Raw genomic sequence first — 23,436 nt, 5'->3', positions numbered from 1 at the left:
GGTTTTTAACATTGAATGTCATAAATATTTTACATTCTTATGTTTTCTGGATCATGCAAATGCACTAACTAGCGACCAAATATACATACAAAAACGATCTACATAACATTGTTGTAAAAAACTTAAATACTTCGATAATCTTAGCTTCAATAACATATGTATATATATATTTTAGGGCGCGTTCAGTTACCATACGGATGTTGTGGGAGAAGGTATGGGTCCAAAGGCTGCCACCAAGCATCGGTAAACGTTCTAAGTTATTACTAATGCTGAACATTTAAACGATAGAAACGACCTGAGTATTTTACCGTACGAAACAACAGCGGGGATATGAAACAGACCAGTTGTAAATTTAAACGAGAAATATTTCTAGACGACTGATCCCTCTTTTTCGCATTTAAAAAAAATCGTCATTAATATCGAAAGCTATTGCGCAGTTATAGCCAACTTGTGTCTAGCTTTGCGAGCAAATCAAAAAACAGGATGGATATAAACACTGCTTTAAGCTCATGAAGATGTGTCTAGGAAAGCTTGTGTTTTCATTTTATGGTGCTTTGAGCGAACCGACGTGATTGCTTTGTGTGTTTACTTGGTAACCTCAAAGCCCGATCTCAAAATTCATAATAACACTGTTTTCATGCATATAGAATTGTTATAACACTTGTTTATTATAGTAGTGTAATAATAACTGAATTGTAAGTAAATGGTATATTGATGATATAGGAGATAAAAACGACAGCTCTAACAAACTGTCTGAGTCTGCTCAGGGATGCGTGGAAAATATAATCTTAATCGTCAGTTGTTAAAAACATAATTAAAAAAGAAACAAGTAAACGGTGTTGCAATTGTAATAAATTGAAAAACCAAAAAAGCAACCATTACTAATTAATTTAACTTAGATGTATTTTTGCTTTGCGCTGTAGGCGTCAAGTTTATTTTTCACAACAGCAGATTAAACGCCGACTTATGATTTGGCTGTAAAACAACACAGTGTTAAAATTTCAATACATTGATAACGTATATGTTTCAATCAAAATGACTTCCCGTTCATGTGGGGCCATAGCTATGCGTATAAATGAGTTCGACAGAGCAACATTATGTATTTTGTTAATTCGCCCGTTTCCCGCTTTTATACAATATAATCCGCTCGTTAAAACAAACTTACAAAAAACATGCATAGTAAACTCAGAAACCAAGCAGATTGAATCAGTTGAGTCATATTAGTACAGTAAAGGAAATAAACTTAAGGTTTGTTGCTGCAGTTTTGCTGATTTTTTTCCATCTTATAGATTTTGTTCAAAATTTATATTCAAGTACTACATACAAATACTAAATGAAAAATGAAATAAAAACAAAGGGTCAACGGCCTTGTTTTGATTTTATTCACAATAATATAACATGTACTTATTGCATGAAAATGAATATAACCTATGGAATTGGCAACATGTATGTATTATATAAGATAAGATACATCATATACCATTTGATTAAACCACAAACTACCAAAAAAATGGAGAACACAAGTTAAATATAAGAAATTTAATTTTTATAATTTTTATGTCACCCCCAAAAACGTCATTTCTTTACCATTTTAACCACAAAAAATGAAATTAAAAAAAGTTCTATCTTATAACTTTCTGCGAAACTGCTAAAATACTTTCATCTACGTATTGTTATCATTAAACAAAAATAAAAAAGGGGGTCACCGCACTAAAAACAGAAATTTTGTTGTTTAACTATCCCTACCGTCTATGTCAAATTTCATAAAATATACCAATTTGGCTTAACCCAAGTACCGGTACATAGATTTGCTAGAAATATGCATAAACCTTAGATATTGTTTATAATCTTAACTGGGATCTCAACAGCTTACCAAAAAACAACAATAATATTACAATATGAAATCACAAACATAAGACAATACGGTATCAAACGCGACCTTAATCATCAATAACTTACAGGGACTTGTTTACATATTTCGGCATGTTTTGAAAATAGTGATAACTGCTTTGAATTGATATAAGTAAACAAAAGATCTAAAGGGCTCCAGTATAAAACAAGAATTAAATAAAAGAAATAAAAAAAGTAAAAAAATAATACCCGAACCTGGGATCGAACCACTGACCTTTGTTGTATGAACACACTCTGTAATTTGTGATGATTCTGATAATACAAATATTGGGTTGTGATAATAGCGAATCTGTGTTGCTATAAATATATCCTCGGTTAAATAAACTGCCGCAACACCCCTTAAAGATGTTTTTGTGCAACAGAGTCACGTGTACAAAGGTAATTTGTACCTGGACACCGATGGCTTCAAAAGTACACAGTCATTAAATGCTCCGCCAAAAGACGGGAATTACGGAATCTACGCCATAGACACAGAGTCGGTACGATTCACTTGTTGCTATTCATATATTTGATTTGAAAGTTGTTTAACAAAAATACCCACGTTTGTGGTAAAAATATCAATGTGTATGTGATGTTTACTTGCCTTACAAAGTGCCATTCAATTATGGGACATATATATCTTACCTTCGACTTATACACCCTAAGTTTTTGGAATATCATATATATCTGGCATATTTTGAATAACGATAAACCTTAACGTTAAATGTCTCTGCCGGATATTTGTTAACAAATATTTCATAGACTAACCACTGGACGCATACGTATGGACCGTAATTTGTGAAAAGGGGGTTTAATCCTAGTGCGTAAAGTGTCGTTCCAGATTAGCCTGTGCAGTCCACACAGGCTAATCAGTGACGACACTTTCCGCTGTTATATTTATTGCGTTTCTTTCTATAAAAATAAATGCAGTTCAAGTGGAAGTGTCGTTCCTGATTAGCCTATGCGAACTGCACAGGCTTATTTGGGACGATACTTTACGCACATACATTGTCCCCCTTTTTACAGATCACGACACAAGTAGATGTAAATGTGAACGCTACGTTAGTGATATTAGAGTGTTCTAAGCCAGTGTGTTGTCATAAATTACTGTATACTGGTTTGAAATGTAGTGTATACCTTTTAGAAATAACGGAAACACATCTACTACACATAACAAAATAAACCATCAATATGTCCCGTGCTCGATGTTTAATCTTGAAGCATGTTTGTTTCGATAATGTTCATGATGCAAGCTTTAGGATTAACCGTTTTACAATTTTTATAGATTCACACGAAGAAAGGTCTGGAGGTCTGCAAGGTAACCGTGATAGACACGAACTTCGTGGTGGTCTATGACGAGTACTGTTTACCGACCACTGAAATAATTGACTACAACACCATGTAAGTATTATAAGTCAACCTCAAGTTATTGCGAAGATGGCTTGGGATATTATTGTATTCATGGTTTTGCACTTAATCTTAATTGAAAACATTAAATAAAATCATACCGCAAAAATACGGTTGATAATGATATTGTTTAAGCTCATAAAATAACACTGACCAAATGTAAGGGACATTGACACAACTATGTACAGATTTTGGTTAGTTTGTATGAATTTTTGGTGATTCGGACACTATTGCAAACATCACTACTTTTATGCAAACACTAATAAACAACGCTAAACTACTTATTGAGAATAATAACTGATTGTATTAGCTGGAGTGGTATCACTGAGAAACACCTCAAGGATGTCACCAAAACATTTGAGGAACTACGTGATGACCTACTTGCCCTTTTCAACAAAGACACGATTGTGGTTGGACATGGTCTTTCGAGTGATATGATGGTCCTCAAGGTAAAGAAAGTTTAAAAAAATATATAATGCGGTCACTGGAAAATACATCAACCATACAAGAAGAATACGCATTTGCAATTCGTTAAAAAATTTATAAATACACTTTCAAGCATCTTTAGAAAAGAATTGATTCAAAACGTAAGTTAAGAATTTTTTTCCCCATTGTATATACAATAATATACTAGATCAATACAAATTACATTTAAACAGAACACAAAGTGCAAAAGCAGAAATATGCGTCTCTAGCACATTGGTGCGCGTCCAGGAAACACCATTGTTGGCAGGAATTTAAATTAAATGATACATTCGAATTCTTATGCATTTTCTGAAATATCTCCAATGAATTTCAAGTAGTATTCGAGATTCAAACATCATATTCTACGGTTCCTGCACTGTTTTCTGCTATATATTAAAGATAACACTCCAAAAAAATATTTGCATTAGAGACACTCGATCGAGATACTATTAATTGATTCGAGTGTATGTCATGTTTTCAGGTCTGTACGTTATGTTCATGTCCTTCCCGTCTAAGGTCATCTTATTTATTTGATGTTTGTGTATAGCCATTACACCAATCACGATAACAAAAACATCAGCGTTAACAGATTTGCAAGAATTTTTCTCTTGAAAAAATGTAGAAAAAGGATGACATTAACTCACGGACTATATTAAACACATGATTTAATGGTTTATAAGTGGAAATGACCTGCTCCAATAAAATGTGTAAGAACTAGCGCATAAGGTGTAAAGCTCTATTAAGCAGATGTCTGTAGGTTTCTAATGCCTGTATGATGGCATGATATATTTCCCAGATTCTTCACAGCAAGATTATCGACACACTTATTCTGTATCCACACCCTAGAGGATTGCCTTTGAAGAGATCATTGAAGGACATTGCCCTGACGGAACTGAACAGATCTATTCAGAATGGAGGTATGTTATACATACTAATCACGAACTGTTTTTTTTTCAGTTTAAAAAATATTGTATATGTAAGTTTTACTCATTTTACATATTTCACATATAAGCATCAATATTTGTCTTCAATGCGTTACTTGATGGGATTACATAAACTCGAATACCTGGAGTCGTCAAACTAACAAACTACATGAAGCAGTGATTGAATTTAATACTTAAATTTGTTTTCATAATATATTATTATTGGAACCTTCGATTCATGTGACCATGGCGTCATCATTTTGTTAATAACAAAACGCAACCATTCTTTAAACAATTCTTCTAGCGATACTTACATTTATATATTTTTGCTATCCTACACGCAAAGAGATCAAGTATGCCTTTCTTATTGATGGGGGTTTAACGATGATTTGCATGTTATGTAAACGTACATAATTCATAATCTGTTGTATAAATAAGGAAACAACATACACAATAAGATCAGATGGCGAATAAAGCAATCTTCAATGTTTATAACTTTCAGTTGGTCACGACAGTAAAGAAGATGCCGAAGTGACGATGAAACTCCTGCTTAAAAAGTTAAAATCGGTAACTGTGTAATTTCATTGCCAGTTATAAATCCGTAGTTGACGATGTGGATCTTTTCTTGAATGTGAAGTGATGTTAAAACACAATTTGACATTTAACATAAACGAATCAATATTCGTCTTCAAGGCGTTACTTGATGGGATTACATAACATATGACATATTTTATTGAAGGAAACCACATATTTTAATTCTGTGAACTGTTTATGCAATATATTAATACTTATGTAATCTCTGCGGCCGTCATCTTGTAGTTTTTTTTGCAATTCAATAAATAATGAAATGCACTATAGTGCACTGCTATCTCTTTTAGCAAAGTATTAAAATTTCTGTTTTATTTTAAATGTTTTCAAATGTATATATATAAAATTTATTATGTGGTATTGCTTACTTTATTTGTGAAAACGTTTATTTAAATATTTTGAATTTTCTTTTACATTCTAGAAAAGTATTTTATGATGTGTTTGTATAATTACTATTGAGTAAAAACGTGATAAGCTGTAAATATATTTAAGTTAAAAATATGTTGGTTCCTTGTTTAGTTGTTTAGATAAGATCAATATTAACTTAAAATACCATCAGTGATGTATACTTTAAAGTGACTTATTTGAATGCATAAAATATGTTCTAGTGCATTTAGCTTCATTAATACCCTTGTTTCTTAATTGCAAGTGTACCATATTTTTATTAAACGTTTAAACACCTTACATCATGTTTATTAAGATATGTTAGCAGAGTATTATCTGTACAATTAAAATAATTGTTTGTTGGTTTTGTATGATATTTCAAACATACGTAACTAAATATGAATAATGCGTACCCTTGTTTGCTTTTAAATTTCCACCCGTAATTGTATACACCTCAGTGCAACATTTTATTAGCTCATTATTAATATATATCCCGCATTTGGACATATTATGAATCATTGTAATATGAAATCAAAACATGCATTGGATGAAAATAAATATTCATGACAAAACAGAGAAACCGGCCTAATAATCACATATCTTTTGGTTTGTAAGAAATAAAATAGGTGTGTGGTGTTTATTGCAGATAACCGAATGAGCACTAATTTGGCACTAATGTGTATCAGTACTAGTTGATATTACGTTGTCTATGTAACGGATTTAATTATACACTTCTCTTTAATCCAAATGTACATAAAATAGCCATTATATATCATAGAACAGCAACTTACTTATTAAAACTAAAATATAAAATCAATCTGTGATAAAGTCATACATAACTATTCGAAACGTTTCATTCCATAAAAAAATTCGGTTCCATAATATAATGAATGAGATAAAAGAAATACAAACAAAAGGTGAGTGGTTCAAACAATAGTATAGGTTTAGTACAGATATGTGTTATCAAATAACGCTAGATTCGCACTCTTGGTGTAATGCATACGTATTTACACAACTGCCGTGGAATATTTAATAAATAAAATGTCATGTTCAGCAATTTATTTTAATTAACGGCCATGTTGTTATAATTTCTTATCATTATTTTAAGCTATATAATTAGTAAGATCTGCGTAAGTTTCTTAACCTTTTTTAACAATAAGTGGAACATTGGATATGATCAATAGCAATAAAACATTATTTTGAGCAGCGCATTCCCTAAATATGTTCCTACTTTCAATAAATGTGTACTAACACGTTCAGAGTTTAGAAGCTATATTTATTTACAGAACTTTAACGAATAGTTTGGTGATGTCAACTGTGTTAAAGGCCCTATAAGGTGGTGATCCGTAATTATTTACCGATTTAAAAAAAATATGTATATGCTATTGGACATTTCCATACAAAAATGAGCGATACATCTTGTTTTAAGCTCAACATACAGTGTCCTCCAAGTCAATTGTGTTTACAAACAATCAGTTTATTTACATCGCTGTTTACTCGGGAAAGTGAAAGTGACTCAGGTCACCAAAACTATATATTTGATTTTCAACGTTTTCCGGTATCACTCACAAATTAGGTCTCTTCTAAATGGTTAAAACGTTACTTTCTGCTGGTAAAAAGTTGTTAAAATAGAACTAAAATTGTTTTTTCTTTCAGCTATTTTTAGCATACGTCACCGCTTTGAGGCTACACATCACGTTAGTTGCAAAGTTGTAAACGTTTCTTCTAATTATGAAACGGGTATTTCTTCCTTAATTCTTGACAACGTTGCACCTAAGCTGTGTTATTTGCAATTTTTATGTAAGAGCAATTGAAATCCGGTAAAATTTAGACCATTGATTACCCCGCATGAATAATTAATTTGCATTGTTTTGTGCAAGATGCGTTCGGTCAGCAAAGTATTCTGGTATGTTTTCAGATTAAAATACAACATAAGGCTGTCATTGAAAACATTTAATATTTTTTAACAAATTATGTCTACAAAATCTTTTAAATGTATCCGTAAAGTATCGAAATTTACGTTCTTTGCAATATTCAAACGAAAAGATGTCATTGATTCTTCGATTGCTTCCTTGCTTTTTAAAATTCCTCGACACTATTTAAGAGTGTTTTTTGCTGCATTTTCCTGTTTCTTGAGCTTTTTTGTCGTTTTTTATCATCTATCGATATTATTTGTTTGTTGCGATTAACTTTCATATACTTTGGAATAATGATAATAAATACTTCATGCACTAATTCTTTGTATAGCCTTACTTCATCTCACTGTGTATATGTATTTAAGATATGATGTATTTTGCCAAAAGCATGTATTGCTGAGTATGCGAATAAATACATTAACATTGAAAATCATCTTTGGAAATCCAATATAAGAGTTGGCACATATTTGAGTACTCTGTTTATTGTTGTCGCGTAATTAAAAATAAAAGTTATCAGCTCTATCAATCGCTTCATTTGATGGATTATGTAATTTCTGGTTTTAATGGCAATACGTTGTATAATTGCTGTTTATAATCGAAGCGTCAAATCAGATTATACAATATAAGATTGTCGAAAAAAACAACACATGGTTTGTTTTTAAAAGAACTACCACACTCAATCCAGTTACTTATTTATAATTGCACTTGTCATTTAGCTAAACTAATTATATACGCTGACGTGTTTATTCAATATCTTTTTATAAACCAACCGATCTTTCACTAGCAAGATAGCATATCAATTTCCGTGTCTACTTGTATTACACGGTTACCAAATTTTGTTTTAAATTTAGATGATATACATTAAGTTTCGTAAACACATTGTAGATAGCAAGTGTAATACAAAAACGAAAGCCAGTCATATCAGGAAAAGATGTCATACTCACTATTTTGTAATTGAAAATATAATCACACGTGGGACTATTTTATTTTAAGAAAAACGTGTCATTGATCGTTCGCAATTTAAACAAATAATTCATGAGTACCGGAGTGTTTGAACACACTTCTGCTCTGAACCTCGTTTAACTATGCTGGTAATCCCGTGCATTATCAAACATGTAAACATACATGTACATTTTTTTTGGCGTTTTATTCAAACAAAAGTATACTTTTTCTGTTGGGTTGGAACATTCCAGTTTTGTACGCCGATGGCGTTATTGTGCCTTTTATTTAAGCAATAACATTTCGATTTATATGTTTTCAATTTTACTAGTAGTGTGGATACTATTAACAATTTAAGTCATAAAAAATTACTTCGAAGCAAATGTTACTAAATGTATATGAATGTATACCTTTTTGTAACAACATGACAGAAAATAATTAAAGGAAAAAACGGCTTATTCAAAGGCACGAATGATATAATCAACCTTTATACAATCAAACCATGATCATGAAATTGCTCGAAGTACGTGTACATTAAGTTTTTATATCTTTTACATGACGTAATCGGATTCAAGATTCAGTCGCCACAGAAGAAGTTTTTCGATTCCATTTTGCTCCCACATTTTTACAAACGGTTGAATGCTGTACTGCACCATCTCCGGAATTTAGAGCAAAGTAGATTTCCCGCTTTAATTAGCCTATCAATTGCCAGAATTTACACCACGTGACTGTCATTTCAAACTGTAATAATCCATCTCCATGACGTTCAATGAGTAAATCATCTATCTCATTTTTAACCAATGAAACAACTTTATATTAGTCATGTGTCAAAGAAAAAATATGGCTGCATTAATTCCAAATAGGCATGGTGTTCTTATGAAAAAATATAACTATCGTGTTGTTGTAATGCAAAGGACCTACACACTGGTACCATTGTCACAGTCCAATATGCTACGCAATGGTATCATTGTCACAGTCCAACATGCTTCACACCGTTATCATAGTCTTAGTCCAACAAGCTACACACCGGTACCAATGTCACAGTCCAATATACTTAACACTTGTGTCATTGTCACAGTCCAACATGCTACGCACTGGTACACTTGTTACAGTCCTAAATGCTACATACTGGTATCATTGTCACTGTCCAACATGCGACGCACTGGTACCATAGTCAGAGTCCAACATGCTACGCACTGATACCATAGTCACAGCCCAACTTGCTACACACAAGTTTTTACTAACAGTCCAAAATGCTACACACTGGTACTATTGTCACAGTCCAACATGCTACGCAATGGTTCTATTGTAACAGTCCTAAATGCTACACACTGGTAGCATTGTCAAAGTCCAACATGCTACACATTGCTACCATTGTCACAGCCCAACATACTACGCACTGGTACCATATTCACACTCCATAATGCCAGGCAGTGGTACCATAGTCACAGTCCAACATGCTACGCACTGTTACCTCAGTCAAAGTCAACATGCTACGCACTGGTACTATTGTACCAGTCAAAATGGCTACACAATGGTACCATTGTCACAGTCCAACATGCTACACTCTGGAACCATTGTCACAGTCCAACATGCTACGCACTGGTTACATAGTCGCAGCCCAACATGCTACACACTGTTATCATAGTCAAAGGCCAACATGCTACATGCTGGTAACATAGTAACAGTTCAACATGCTACACACTGGTACCATAGTCAATGTCCAACATGATTTGCACCGATACCATTGTAACAGTCCAACATGCAACGCACTGGTACCATAGTCACAGTCCATGATGCTACCCACGTGTACCGTAGTCACAGTCCAACATGATACGCACTGATACCCAAGTCACAGTCAAACATGCTATATACTGGTACCATAGTCACAGTCTAGCATGCTATACACTGGCACCATTGTCACAGTCCAACATGCTACAAACTGGTACCATAGTCACAGTCCAACATGCTACTCACTGGTATCATTGTCAAAGTCAAGCATGCTACGCACTGGTACGATTTTCACAGTCCAACATGCTACAAAATGGTATCATAGCCACAGTCCAACATGCTAAATACTGGTACCATTGTCACAGTCCAACATGCTACGCACTGGTACCATTGTCCCAGTCCAACATGCTACGCACTGGTACGATTGTCACAGTCCAACATGCTACAAAATGGTACCAAAGCCACAGTCCAACATGCTACGCACTGGTACCATTGTCCCAGTCCAACATGCTACGCACTGGTACCATTGTTACAGTCGAACATGTTACGCACTGGTACCATTGTCACAGTCCAACATGCTACTTACTGGTATCATTGTCAAAGTCAAGCATGCTACGCACTGGTACGATTTTCACAGTCCAACATGCTACAAAATGGTATCATAGCCACAGTCCAACATGCTAAATACTGGTACCATTGTCACAGTCCAACATGCTACGCACTGGTACCATTGTCCCAGTCCAACATGCTACGCACTGGTACGATTGTCACAGTCCAACATGCTACAAAATGGTACCATAGCCACAGTCCAACATGCTACGCACTGGAACCATTGTCCCAGTCCAACATGCTACGCACTGGTACCATTGTTACAGTCGAACATGTTACGCACTGGTACCATTGTCACATTCCAATATGCTACGCACTGGTAGCATAGTCACAGTTCAACATGCTGCACACTGGTACCATAGTCACAGTTCAACATGATAAACACTGGGACCATAGTCACAGTCCAACATGCCACGCACTGGTACATATGCCACAGTCCAACATGCTACTCACTGGTACCATTGTCAAAGTCAAACATGCTACGCACTGGTACCATTGTCACAGTTAAACATGCTACACACTGGTACCATAGTCACAGTCCAACATGCTACACACTTGTACCATAGTGACAGTCGTAAATACTGCGCACTGGCACCAAAGTCTCAGTCCAACATGCTACAAACTGGTACCATAGTCACAGTCAAACATGCTTTGCACTGATACAATTGTCACAGTCCAACATGCTACACACTGGTACTATAGTCACAGTCCATAATGCTGCACACTGGTACTATAGTCACAGTCCAACATGCTGCAAAGTACACCAACTCATGCAATTTTCAGAAAATGTATAAGTTTTAGTATGCTCTATGTCCAGATTCGTAACCGCAAAATGTCTCGATATATATTTTTAAAAAGATGAATGCTCTATCTCCATACATAAAATTGCAAATAACATTAACATATAATTTACTAAAGTTAATATTTAATTATATTCATATTCTCCGTTTGCTGATTAACACTCCGGTATATTTTTGTGTTGGCCTCTTATTTATATCAATACGATACAGACTGTCATCAAACGTGTCAACATAAACACTAATTAAGTACTAGTCTTAATTTGTAATAGCCTGATTGTTCATATGTTATATATTTACTAAACAGTGCCAAGCGCTAACAAAAGTTATCAAAAAAGTGTTCACCCAAATCAGTCACAATCTGTAGTGTTTGAACAGGTAATGATACTATTTTCGAAAAACTATCTCGCCACCGCAGGTGAGATCTATAAATATCAACACGTTGTCCATACAGAACCAATTATGTTAATTGAATGTACATATTTATAAATAAACTGTAACCAGTGATTCATCTGTTAAATACGTGTTATCTAGTTTACAATTGCAATTGCGTATTAGCACCTTTTGGAGAAATGGCATTGGGATCCCTCATACGTCGAAGGGTCAGAATTTGACTTAAACCAATCAGACAACTCAAATTGTGGCAATCGCATCTAATGCTGGAAACCCTGGGAAGAATCATGTATGTTGACCACTAGATTTCACAATAACAATATATGATTAGGTAACACATGACGTTTTTGGAAAATGTATGATCAAAAAGATAACGAAAATAAGGTATAAAAAGGTAAGACAAACATTTATTGTTGCATTGGGAGTTTCCGCGACATCGTGCAAGCTTGTTCTATGTTGGTTCTCAATTAATATCTACTTCAAGGGATTATATATTATAAATATTTATATCAGGAAATGGCAGGTAGTGATTTGGGAATAATGATACTACTACTACCACTACTACTACAACTACTACTACTACTACTACAACTACTACTTCTACTACTACTACTACTACTCCTGCTGCTGCTACTACAACAACTACTACTAATACTACTACTACTACTAATACTACTACTACTCCTTCTCCTCTCCCTCCTTCCCCCTTCTCCTCTTTATGCTCCTCCTCATCCTCCTATTACTTCTACTAATACTACGACGTCTAATAAAACTTATACTATTACTACTAGAACTGCAACTGCTACAAATGCAACTTTTCCTTCTACTTATATACTAATACTACTACTACTACTACAAATAGTAATGATACAAAAATATAATACAAATACAATTATCACAAATAATAACATGTATAAACTTTTGTTTTATACATTTATTATAATGATATTTTTGTTTAGGCACTTTGTCATACTTGCACACGTTTTGAAAACATCGGTTGTTAATTATCAACAGCGTTCAAAGGAGTATGAGATGTATTTTATATCATTTTAATTTCGGAATAAGTCGACTTATATATTAGATTATAATATAACAGTATTCTGCTTACTTGTATCGTTCACTGAATAAACAACCAGAATGATTCCAAAAAGCATGTGTGGGAAAAGGGTGATGACAAAACGAAAGCATTCGATTTATCGATTTAAGCATTGGTGAGAGGACCTGCGTGCGTGTGTTCGCGCGTCCGAGCGTCTGTATTTGTATTTATATAGGTGTTAAGTCGTCCAAGGCTAGTAAGTAATATAATATGAGTGAAAACGTGTGTTATGATTCAGTGGTTTACATTGACACGTCCATTTCTCTTTAGATATTATTATATTTTGTTATTTTGTATGAATCGCCATGTATTGTATATACAACTGGTCACTTTTTAAGTATCCACCACATGATGGTTGCAAGAAGATCTGCTCTGATAATGATTATGGAGATTATATTTTTAAAATTATAATGACATAATATTCAACAGCTCAGTCTATGGACAGAAAGGTTTGTTCTGCAGTAAAATTGCTTTGCCATTTCTCACTACAAATGAATATATCTTCAAATACAATAAAAGCGAAAACAGTAGAACAGTGTATCTTTGTTTCGAATGCTATTAAACACAGCTTGTTCTTTACATTGAAACTCTATGCGCTGGTTTAAGTCGTTTTTTTACAAAGCATACATATTTAATGAATACTATTTTGTAATTGTTTTACGGTACGCTTGTGTCGTCCCATACACGTATATAACGCTTTCAATGACAATTTTACATTTAAGCTTCATTAATACAATTCGGTACTGCAGTCTTTTTCCAAATAATTCAAACTCATTGTTTCAGACATATATCAAAAATGTTTGCGAAAACTGACGTCGGAAAACCAATTACAATATCTGGACTATCCAAGACCTGATCCAAGCCGGGAACCAGGAAGAGCTCGTCTATATGGCGATCACTATGGATTTACACCAGGTATAACATAAACTAAGACCTAAAATTGGCATGTCATCTTATTCTTTAATAAAATGAATTGTTTAACGATGCCAACAAATGTTTAAACAGTTTTAAAAGTAGATCATGGTATATCGTTGTGATGCGTTAGTTGTTAAATCCCCATAAACACTCAAAATCAATACCATATTTCGAAAAATTAAGTTTAGACATAGAAATCAGTGTCACGTTACCACATCTAGCGTGTAAATGTTCGTGATTGCTATAAGGAACACTGCTATCGTATGGGTTAACTTAATTTAACGAAATGTTTTGCGAAATATTCGTTTATTTTTTAGTATTCATGGGGCTTTAACAATAAGAGTTAATGCATCTGTTTGGATCGTTGATTACTTGTGCTTGTTCATAGTAATAAATAACGAAATCCCTAGTATTGTTTATGTTGTTGATTATTACACACCTTTTTGCGGTTAACTTGTAAATTACTTGAGTTATAAAAATTGATACAGGAACGTGAAAGCGTTGCTCTCGTCCGTTTGATATAACCTTCACGAAACGGTCACCGTGTGACTTCCACAAAGAACCCGCCAGGAAAATACGTACGTTAAGTGCTGACATGCACGACACGATTGTAAAATGTTAAATCTTCAAAAATATCTCAACAACAAAGTACTTCTTTGGTATAAATATTTATGTTCAACAATCGATTTTCAATAAAAAGCAGGCTTTATCATTCTTTTAACATGTTGGGTATATTTCAACTATTGTAAGTTGTTGTTATATAATGAGATTCAGAAACTCATTACTGTTAATATGATATTGTTTGAATCCAGGTGGTGTCCAGCATCCTCATGCTTGTTGCGGTGGCACATCCGGATCCAAAGGATGCATCAATGCCCCGGTATGATTCATATACGTCAATGATCAGTTCTTAATCAAGATAAAAACATCTACTCAGCATCCTGATTGTTTCAATAAGTAATAGTTTCGCGATGCGTATATAGCACAGTAAGTATTTTTTAAACATACATCGGACTGTGCAAACTTATGTATAGGTTGTATAACTTAGACTACGGTGTTTATGCTAATTGTTTGAATCCAGGTGGTGTCCAGCATCCTCATGCTTGTTGCGGTGGCACATCCGGATCCAAAGGATGCATCAATGCCCCGGTATGATTCATATACGTCAATGATCAGTTCTTAATCAAGATAAAAACATCTACTCAGCATCCTGATTGTTTCAATAAGTAATAGTTTCGCGATGCGTATATAGCACAGTAAGTATTTTTTAAACATACATCGGACTGTGCAAACTTATGTTCAGGTTGTATAACTTAGACTACGGTGTTTATGCTATGGATACGGAATCGGTATGTACTCATGTGATGAAGAACAAACATGTTAAGTTATTTCACGTAATATTTCTTTTGTTTGGAACAAACACTCTTGAAAATGGAAGGCCATATTAAACATGTTTTTGCTTCTAAACTTACTGACCATTTATTTCAAGATCCACACAAAGAAGGGTATTGAGATTTGCAAGGTGACGGTCGTTGACTCCAAATGCAACGTGGTGTACGATGAGTACTGTTTACCGACCACCGACATTATTGACTACAGTACTATGTATGTCTAGAGACAGTTATACACGTCCATTGAAAATTGTATGGTTTGGCAGATACTAGTAACTTACCAATGTATATATTTAAAAGAGCAAATTTTATTAAATAAAAAGTTAAAAAAAGGTTACCGATTAAAATCGAATATAATTTTGATTTAAATAAAAAAAGAAATTAAAATTAACCATTTAAGACGTTATTAATTACTTATTATAGCTCTGTACTAAGGTCATATTTTCTCAAAATGACAAGTATTTTAAAAATCCGATATAATTTGATAAAAATGATAACCAATTAATGAGATGGCAATGCTATGCGAACAGCTAACCTTGATAAACAATTTTATACTTAATACTTGAAAACAAACATCTTACAAAGACCACCATCACGTAATCGACTACAAATGTCTGTTTTCAATCGCTTTTATTGTGTTTACCTTTATAGCTGGAGTGGCATCAAAGAGGAACATCTGAAGAATGTAACCAAGACTACCGAGGAGATGCGCAACGATCTACTCGCCCTCTTCAACAAGGACACCATACTGGTGGGACACGGCCTTGGAAGCGATCTTATGTTGCTGAAGGTAACTGATGCCTGCACTCGTAGTATTTACGTGTGTGTGTTTATATATGGAACGGCGAATTTAAACTAGATATTGATTTTTTCAACAAAATAGTTTTCTCAATACTGGTGAATCATAAAGGATCGTACGAAATGAGAGGCCTTAAAAGTGTCTTTTTATACATAAATAATTAATGGCATTTCACATATTTTAGTTAATACATATTACACATATATAAGACTATGTTAGCATTTACATTTTGAATACAATTCATTTAACAATCTTCAGTTATAGTACATTGAAAACAACTTTTATGGTGTTCAATAAATAGCGTATGATTGCATATACAACTCTGAAAGCGATTGTAATATGTCAAATTTTTACGAATGATCTCCCATACCCCCTTCATTGATAATTCTTTAAGGGAACACACGTGTATATTAACATATGTGTAAATGCGACATCATGGTAAGTATTTCATTAAGTGTTTTATATGATTTAAGAAATTGAATATTTGAACCACAACGTAACGAGCTTTGTTTTTAGATTTTTCACAGTAAAGTGATTGACACCCTGATTTTGTACCCCCATAACCGTGGCCTTCCACTGAGGAGATCTTTGAAAGACATCGCAAAAACCGAGCTTAGGAGGGACATTCAGAACGGGGGTATGATAAGAAATATGTATTTTATCAAAATCGCAAAAACAAAGAAGGCTCAAGCTTTAAAGTAGATACAGGGTGATACTCACGTTAATATTATTTTAACTTACATTCGTACATGGTATTGCTCATTGATCATGTATTTTAAATTTGTTTTGATTTGAATCATATCTTAGCATTTTATTAAGTTGTTTTATCAAAACCAAGACTAATATTAGTTAAATAAATATGAACAGAGAACATGCAGTTGAAAATAAGTCCATAATATCCCAATTGTTCCGTTAGCTTATTTTGTACAAATTACATGTTTAAGTAAACGTTTTATTTCGTGCTCGTGGAACTGCTTTAATGAATCTGAATGTATCCTATGAAGCCACTTCAATGAATGTTCCGTATAAAACGAACATCGGAGTAGATGATATTCGATATAAAGTTGTTGTCTGCTTGAATTTAGATGGCCACGACAGCAAGGAAGATGCTGAGGTGACGATGCGCCTGTTGCTCAGGAAACTGTAACCGCTGAGAGTGTTGCTCGTCATCATTAAAACAACGATGTTGATAAATACATTCTATTCGTATGTAACCTAAATTGACAAAATGAGTTTGATAAGTTTGCATGAGGCTTAACAATCTATAAATGTAAAATTAATATGGTGTTTTACTCATTTTTAATTGCTAAATGTTATCCATGGGCGTATCAGCTCATTCAAACGTGTATTAAAATAATGTATTACATAGTTTGCATATTAATCTGTGTTTGTATAACCTCTGTCTAGTATTATATTAGATTACTTTAGAAATATTTCTATGCTGTCAATTGTAAATGTACAGTATTTATTTCCTTATTATTTATGTCACACATAGCTGTACACGAGTCGTATTCATTATGCTTTCACAAATATTTTCTTGTTTTATTTCTGAATGCAATTTATCAATTTATTTGTTATGTATGAGGAATAAATTGTCCTGTCTTGTCTTGAATAAATGTACATGTACTATTGTATTGTGTGCCTTCTATTTATTTCTCGATAAACAATAGGTAATCAAATACAATTTAACAGTCGAGTGCGATCCTCTTTTGACTGGCTTTTAGATGTGAATAATGCTGCTAGATAAGCAATAAATATCTATGGTGAGCGCATAAATTATCAGGATTAACGTACTTTAACATGTATAATACACATACATGCGATTTTTGGGGTATTGTGTCTGCTATATGTATGACATTGTGTCTTACTTATATGCATATAAATAAAAAAAATAATAACACCTGCTCAACAGAATCTGGTTAATTTATTGATATCAAAACAAAATGATTTAAACCAAGCAATGAAATGCGAATGGAGTTTGATCTCAATGCTTACACTATAGACTAATAGAAATATATCGCACGAACCGTCGAAGCAACGGAAATGTGATATAGTGTGACCGATTAAAGCAAACAAACACAACAAATACGTAAATACATAAGTACAGTTGCACAGTATGATTCAAAATCGTGCATAGCATCTATCAAAACGTACTGAAACAAATAAAATGACATATTTAACAACGCGCAAACTAGTATTGTACACACATTTTCAAAACATAGTTTGTGTTGACATTAATATTCAATGCAATCATTTAGGCCAATATGACTAACATGCTAGCAAAGACAATGTCAAATTAAGTAATTACACGTAAATACAACTTTTAAGCAAACAGAGTTGGATATTTCAATAATTGGTTTCAATATAATCGGTCGTAGTAAAGAGAACAAATGAATGCTTACATAATTTACATATGAACAGTGCAGTACACTAAGCTGTATTTATTTCTTTAAACTTAAATTATATATCAATACATTACGAGTATAATACATACAAATATACAAATGGAATCATTTTAACAGTTTTTGATCATTCTTATTGTATGTTTTTGTTCGGAACAAACATCTCATAGGAAACACGTTCTTGAATAAAGCAAGTTATAATTTCTGAGTACTTTATTGAATTTAAAAGCTTATACATGCAATTAAAATTATATTGGTTTGTTTAAAAAAATTTACAATTACACAGAAACGCACATATGCTGATTTCTCTTCCCCTGTTCAGAACTGTATACTAAGAAGGCATAGAAGCAGCTAAATAGTCCACTACATATATGCAATCAAGCAAGTAAATGAACGTATATTGAAAAAAGAGTCACATTCAGAAGGTGTAGTGATATCCCTCGATGGTTTCTGTAGCCCAATCAGATACCGTTTCACAGCTGCGACACCACTGGAAGCAAAAGATGAACTGCCTGCAACACCATTGACGGCAGTTCTCTCGGTACACCTTCTTATATCTACTACAGGAGCTCCATGGAGCCGAACGTTTCTGTCGTTTGGTCACGCCGGTATTTTCTAAAAAATATTATATACATGCCTTACAGTGCATAAATCAAACAATATGACAAAAACAAGACAGCACGGCAACATAAAGTATTCAGAAACCATTCAGACAAATAAAAATAAACTTAAATAATTTAAAATTATATGCACCTCAAATTTTTTTGCCAATAGTAAACTGTAATTTGTATACGATGTCTTTCAATTATGAATTTTGTTAAATGTCGAACAGAATGTTTGATATAAAACAAAACAACCATTTAGTTTATGTATTACCAAGCCAAAAGGTTGTTTACGGCCATGAAAGGACCACTTTAAGACACTGCTCGTTATATCTTGTTTCGTGGCGATGTGAAACAAATCTCATTACTTGCAATAGGTATGCAAACAAGTTTATCACGCAATACAAACATAATTAAACCTTAAATCAATGACAATTCTAATTAAAAAGCAATATTTGAGAAAATGTGTCAATATTTCTATATGCATACAATAGGGCAAGACATAACATGTGTTTCCTATTTAAATAAATACCTAAGTAAAAAAAAACAACACAACCGGACATTAAAAGAGTTAATGTTACATTTACCAGTTGCATCCGTCTGCACAGTGTCGTCTTTATGGCAATCGACAGACACGAGAGTAACAACTTCTCTTCCTTTACAAAGGACGGCTATATTATCAGGAATCGCGTCGAGACTTGATGTAGATACCTCGTCGAAACATGTTCCATTTTCTGTCAACTTAATATAATAAAAATGACAAGCAAATAGTGTTTGTTTCATCTCATGAGGTTCATGAGTGTAACAAACGTGATCAAATCTAACTCTAGTTAACTGATAATTAAACTCTATGTCATTGAACATAATCACACCAAAATCAACAATTGTCAATTTATATCGTGATACACGTGCGTTTAAAAATTCTTATAAATGACTAATTTTAAAATAACAGTACCGCTTTAGCAATTTACTATTTAATTTAAAGAAAATTATCACAAGTATTATTTTAAAAACAATTTATCAAAAGCCTATACTGTCCACGTCGAAACATTAAAAGACATTTAATATAATCACGATTTAGGTTTGGATCAACACATTAAAGAGTTAAATGCAAAGTTGTTGGATAACAAAATAAGTGTAATCTTAAATCACATAAGATGTGTTTCTAAAATGCTTAATACATTTAAACTAAATTATGGAAAATAATGCTGGTAAGAGGGAACTATAAATCAAACATAAACAGTGAAGTAGTATTTTAATTGTTTTAAATAAAATAATACCTTGCTTATTAAGCACTTATTCCTGTCTGTCGGTCTTTCAATTTGGTAACCCTGTAATCACAAATAAAAATAGGTATTTGTGATTGGTAACGTATTGCGAGTGTATGATTCACAGAGAAATTAACATCGCGGGCAGATATACCTCGTTGAAAAACACATCCACTGTTGACACCAGTTTTCCGTCTTGCGTGGATATTTTTATTTGCTCCCCATATGGTTGATGTGTTCTTGTTTCATTGAATTTATCCTACCAAAACAGAAGTAGTTTGAAACTTTATAAAATACATATGCGTGTAATGTAAGTCAGTTACAAGATTATGCTTTTTATCATCCTAAATAATAAGATAAGTTTTTTTCTCTCACACACTGTCATATTTCTTTATGTTATTTAATTCAACCATTTGTACTAGTCCATTAACATAACTAAAAATGTAGGTATACAGGTATTCATGATGACATCATCAGTCTGAAAAATATTGAGTTGGTATGACATTTCTATGTATCAAATTATTAAGAAATCATGTGAGTATTGCATGCATCTGATATTCTGAGTTGAAATCAAGGCTACGTACTTGTCCGAGCAAACAGTGTACGGTTGCACTTATCAGTAGTAAAATCAGCATGGTGTACACTTGATCCATGTCAACCTTGAACACGTGTTACAGCAATAAATATATAGCACATTCAATTGACAAGCTTAAAAATGTATCAAGTGTTAAAACGTTTGCAGTTAGTTTACATTATCGTTATATGCCCCATGCCGATCACACTTTCACATAGCCGAGACACTTATACAATTTCATAATAAAATATTGTTTGCAATATTCCATGTCTCTTTTTCCATGGCAATATAAGGACAATGACACTTAAGCTGATCCGTAGGAAAGAAACCGTAAACTAGCATGCGATCCTTTATGTTATGACACTGTCTAGATAGTATATTATAGTGAACGTATTAGTATAGAAGTCTACACTTATACAACTTAATCGAAAATATATATAAAAATTATATTGTTTTAGTGAACATGGTGTTTACAATCTGCACGTACCTTTTTGCTTTAGCCTCCAATATCTAACACCAAGCTGTGAGTTAAATAAAGCTTCGTATTTACAGCGCGATATGTTTTATAGCTTAACGCTTGCATGGATTGACCAATGGAACTAAAGAAGTAAATTACGTTGGTGATAACATCCGTAATCATGCATTTTCAAGAAGGAACACAAATTACTGTTATCATAGGCTCTAATAGGAATCGCAGTCAAACAAGATATTGTTACGATTATCGTTGCTCGCATGTGCATGGTGTTCGTCTTCATTCAGTAAAAAACATAAGATGACACTTCTTAAGATTATTTTTTCCAGCAACCAGATTATTGTTATCGTATTTGTATAATAATTATATCTGTTGTAAAATATTAACGACACATATTTTGAAGACAAACACAAAACGGTATTCATAGACACACTGATCAATGTCGTCGAAATTAAGTTCATGAAAAAAGAAAATCGTATAATTTACTATTGTGTTTGCTTTGCTGTCATCGCTAGTGGTGGTGGTGGGTTAGTTTTGGTGGTGGAGGGCCATTTTTATTGCTATAATATAGGCTATTGGTATTGTGTTCTGTTTGTAATAAATATTTTACATGTACTTGCGCACTTTTTTCTCTATGCGATTACGATGTTTTGGAAAAACGCAAATTATGTCCATTTGGTGAACTGTTTTGTCGCCAGCGATCTTAACTATACTAAAAAACATATTTCACCAATGTACGCCCTTCTTTATTTCAATGATTGTTCTAATATAATTTCTTCTGAACTTGTAACAACGTGTGTTATTCGTCCATGTTTTATCGCTTTTATCAACGTCATTATTAAAAACAAACAGTTATTATTTGAAACAATAGTTTTACAAAACGCATGTCTATTTTGTTTAAGTGACATGTATTTCTTACGCTGTTGGTCGAATACTTTATGTCCCCAAGAGTTTCTTTTTTGTCAACGAATAAGTCTATGGTAATAAGACTTCAAATTACAGATAATCTGTGTCCTGTTGTAACATATAAAGACCAGACACACCGCAATTAAATATAACGCCTTGCCTTTTTAACGAATCATATAAACAGGAAGTCCAAACACTATCGCATCATTTTGTTTCTCCGTGTTGTGCTAAAGATAAAGTCTGCACGATAGTGACGGTCATTCAAGACGTGGCATGAAATACGAGTTTTACTGCTTTCAAATAGTTTTGGGAGGAAGTCTGGTTTCATTTGAATTGATAATAGCCGGCGCTTTAAACAAAACATACCCCGGTGTAGATTAAGTAACCAAGAAGCTTAAGTTATGACACAATCTAATTAATAACGTTAAGAAACTGGTGCTCGTAAAAATAAAGTGAACTTTTTTTGGAATTCAAGCTTATTATTACCTAACTGATAATTTAATATCGCAAAACATTGAAGCACGCATCCGGTAAACGGTCTTTAACTAATATGCGTTGGTAACTGTACAATAAGTGTATATTTCTTTGTTTATTTAAGGATGTATGCGGCAGTTTTAATGAAAATTTTGCTACACCTAGAATTTGATAAGTTTTGGTATTAAGGTAGAACCATCTGTTGTGGATAGAAAAATAAAATAAAAATCATGGGTCACCGTTGTTGTTCATTTTTTATTCGCACTTGAACAACAAGCATATTTTAGCACAAAAACAATTCACCAATAAGGTAATAACATAAAAACTAGAGTAAATTAATGAAAAAAGTGTTGAAAACAACCTCTATTTATCACAGAATATGTAATACTGATTTAATTAGACTGTAAACTTTCACAGGAAAATAAATAAAATTCATCAAAGTCATTTTTATTTTTAATTGCCTTCCTGCACCTAGATTTTTTTCCAAATTACCCT

General features: G+C 33.2%; 4 protein-coding genes across 14 annotated transcripts in view; 2 read left to right on the top strand and 2 right to left on the bottom strand.

Moving 5' to 3' along the window:
• The window catches only part of LOC127869297 (putative exonuclease GOR), a 218,004-nt gene extending 211,937 nt beyond the window's left edge, over positions 1 to 6,067 (top strand). Inside the window, exons 5-11 of one of the 8 annotated variants that reach the window (XR_008044506.1) lie at positions 176 to 243; positions 2,274 to 2,390; positions 3,176 to 3,291; positions 3,608 to 3,746; positions 4,244 to 4,278; positions 4,559 to 4,679; positions 5,188 to 6,067. Coding sequence is in view for 6 of the 8 variants with exons in the window: in XM_052411740.1 (XP_052267700.1) it covers positions 176 to 243; positions 2,274 to 2,390; positions 3,176 to 3,291; positions 3,608 to 3,746; positions 4,559 to 4,679; positions 5,188 to 5,264 (638 nt within the window). In the remaining 2 variants the exon portion in view is untranslated. The remainder of the gene's footprint in view (positions 1 to 175; positions 244 to 2,273; positions 2,391 to 3,175; positions 3,292 to 3,607; positions 3,747 to 4,243; positions 4,279 to 4,558; positions 4,680 to 5,187) is intronic. The other 7 variants (XM_052411740.1, XM_052411742.1, XM_052411745.1 and 4 more) reach the window with 7 other exon arrangements.
• LOC127869298 (serine protease inhibitor dipetalogastin-like) overlaps positions 1 to 23,436 on the bottom strand; it is a 212,111-nt gene that overhangs the window by 170,979 nt on the left and 17,696 nt on the right. The gene's annotated exons all lie outside the window — the stretch shown is intronic.
• Positions 12,425 to 17,874, top strand: LOC127869304 (putative exonuclease GOR). Of its 2 annotated transcripts, XM_052411754.1 has the most exons (9): positions 12,425 to 12,565; positions 13,922 to 14,053; positions 14,542 to 14,631; positions 14,866 to 14,933; positions 15,135 to 15,202; positions 15,543 to 15,658; positions 16,096 to 16,234; positions 16,760 to 16,880; positions 17,329 to 17,874. In XM_052411754.1, the coding sequence occupies exons 4-9, from the start codon at positions 14,918 to 14,920 to the stop codon at positions 17,388 to 17,390; spliced, it is 522 nt and encodes a 173-aa protein (XP_052267714.1). In that variant the 5' UTR covers positions 12,425 to 12,565; positions 13,922 to 14,053; positions 14,542 to 14,631; positions 14,866 to 14,917; the 3' UTR covers positions 17,391 to 17,874. The 2 variants fall into 2 exon arrangements, with proteins under 2 accessions (XP_052267714.1, XP_052267716.1); XM_052411756.1 differs by lacking the exons at positions 12,425 to 12,565; positions 13,922 to 14,053; positions 14,542 to 14,631; positions 14,866 to 14,933; positions 15,135 to 15,202 and adding an exon at positions 15,357 to 15,402.
• Positions 18,149 to 21,680, bottom strand: LOC127869303 (uncharacterized). The gene is made up of 6 exons (XM_052411753.1): positions 21,577 to 21,680; positions 21,100 to 21,174; positions 20,670 to 20,774; positions 20,528 to 20,578; positions 19,835 to 19,988; positions 18,149 to 19,260 (listed from the first exon to the last, which is right to left on the bottom strand). Exons 2-6 carry the CDS (start codon positions 21,166 to 21,168, stop codon positions 19,064 to 19,066), a joined length of 576 nt encoding a protein of 191 aa, XP_052267713.1. The 5' UTR covers positions 21,169 to 21,174; positions 21,577 to 21,680; the 3' UTR covers positions 18,149 to 19,063.

The sequence above is a fragment of the Dreissena polymorpha genome, chromosome 2, assembly GCF_020536995.1.
Source record: "Dreissena polymorpha isolate Duluth1 chromosome 2, UMN_Dpol_1.0, whole genome shotgun sequence".
Classification (NCBI taxonomy): domain Eukaryota; kingdom Metazoa; phylum Mollusca; class Bivalvia; order Myida; family Dreissenidae; genus Dreissena; species Dreissena polymorpha.
The sequence above is the reverse complement of the archived record's forward strand: the minus strand, read 5'-3'. Positions and strand labels throughout refer to the sequence as shown.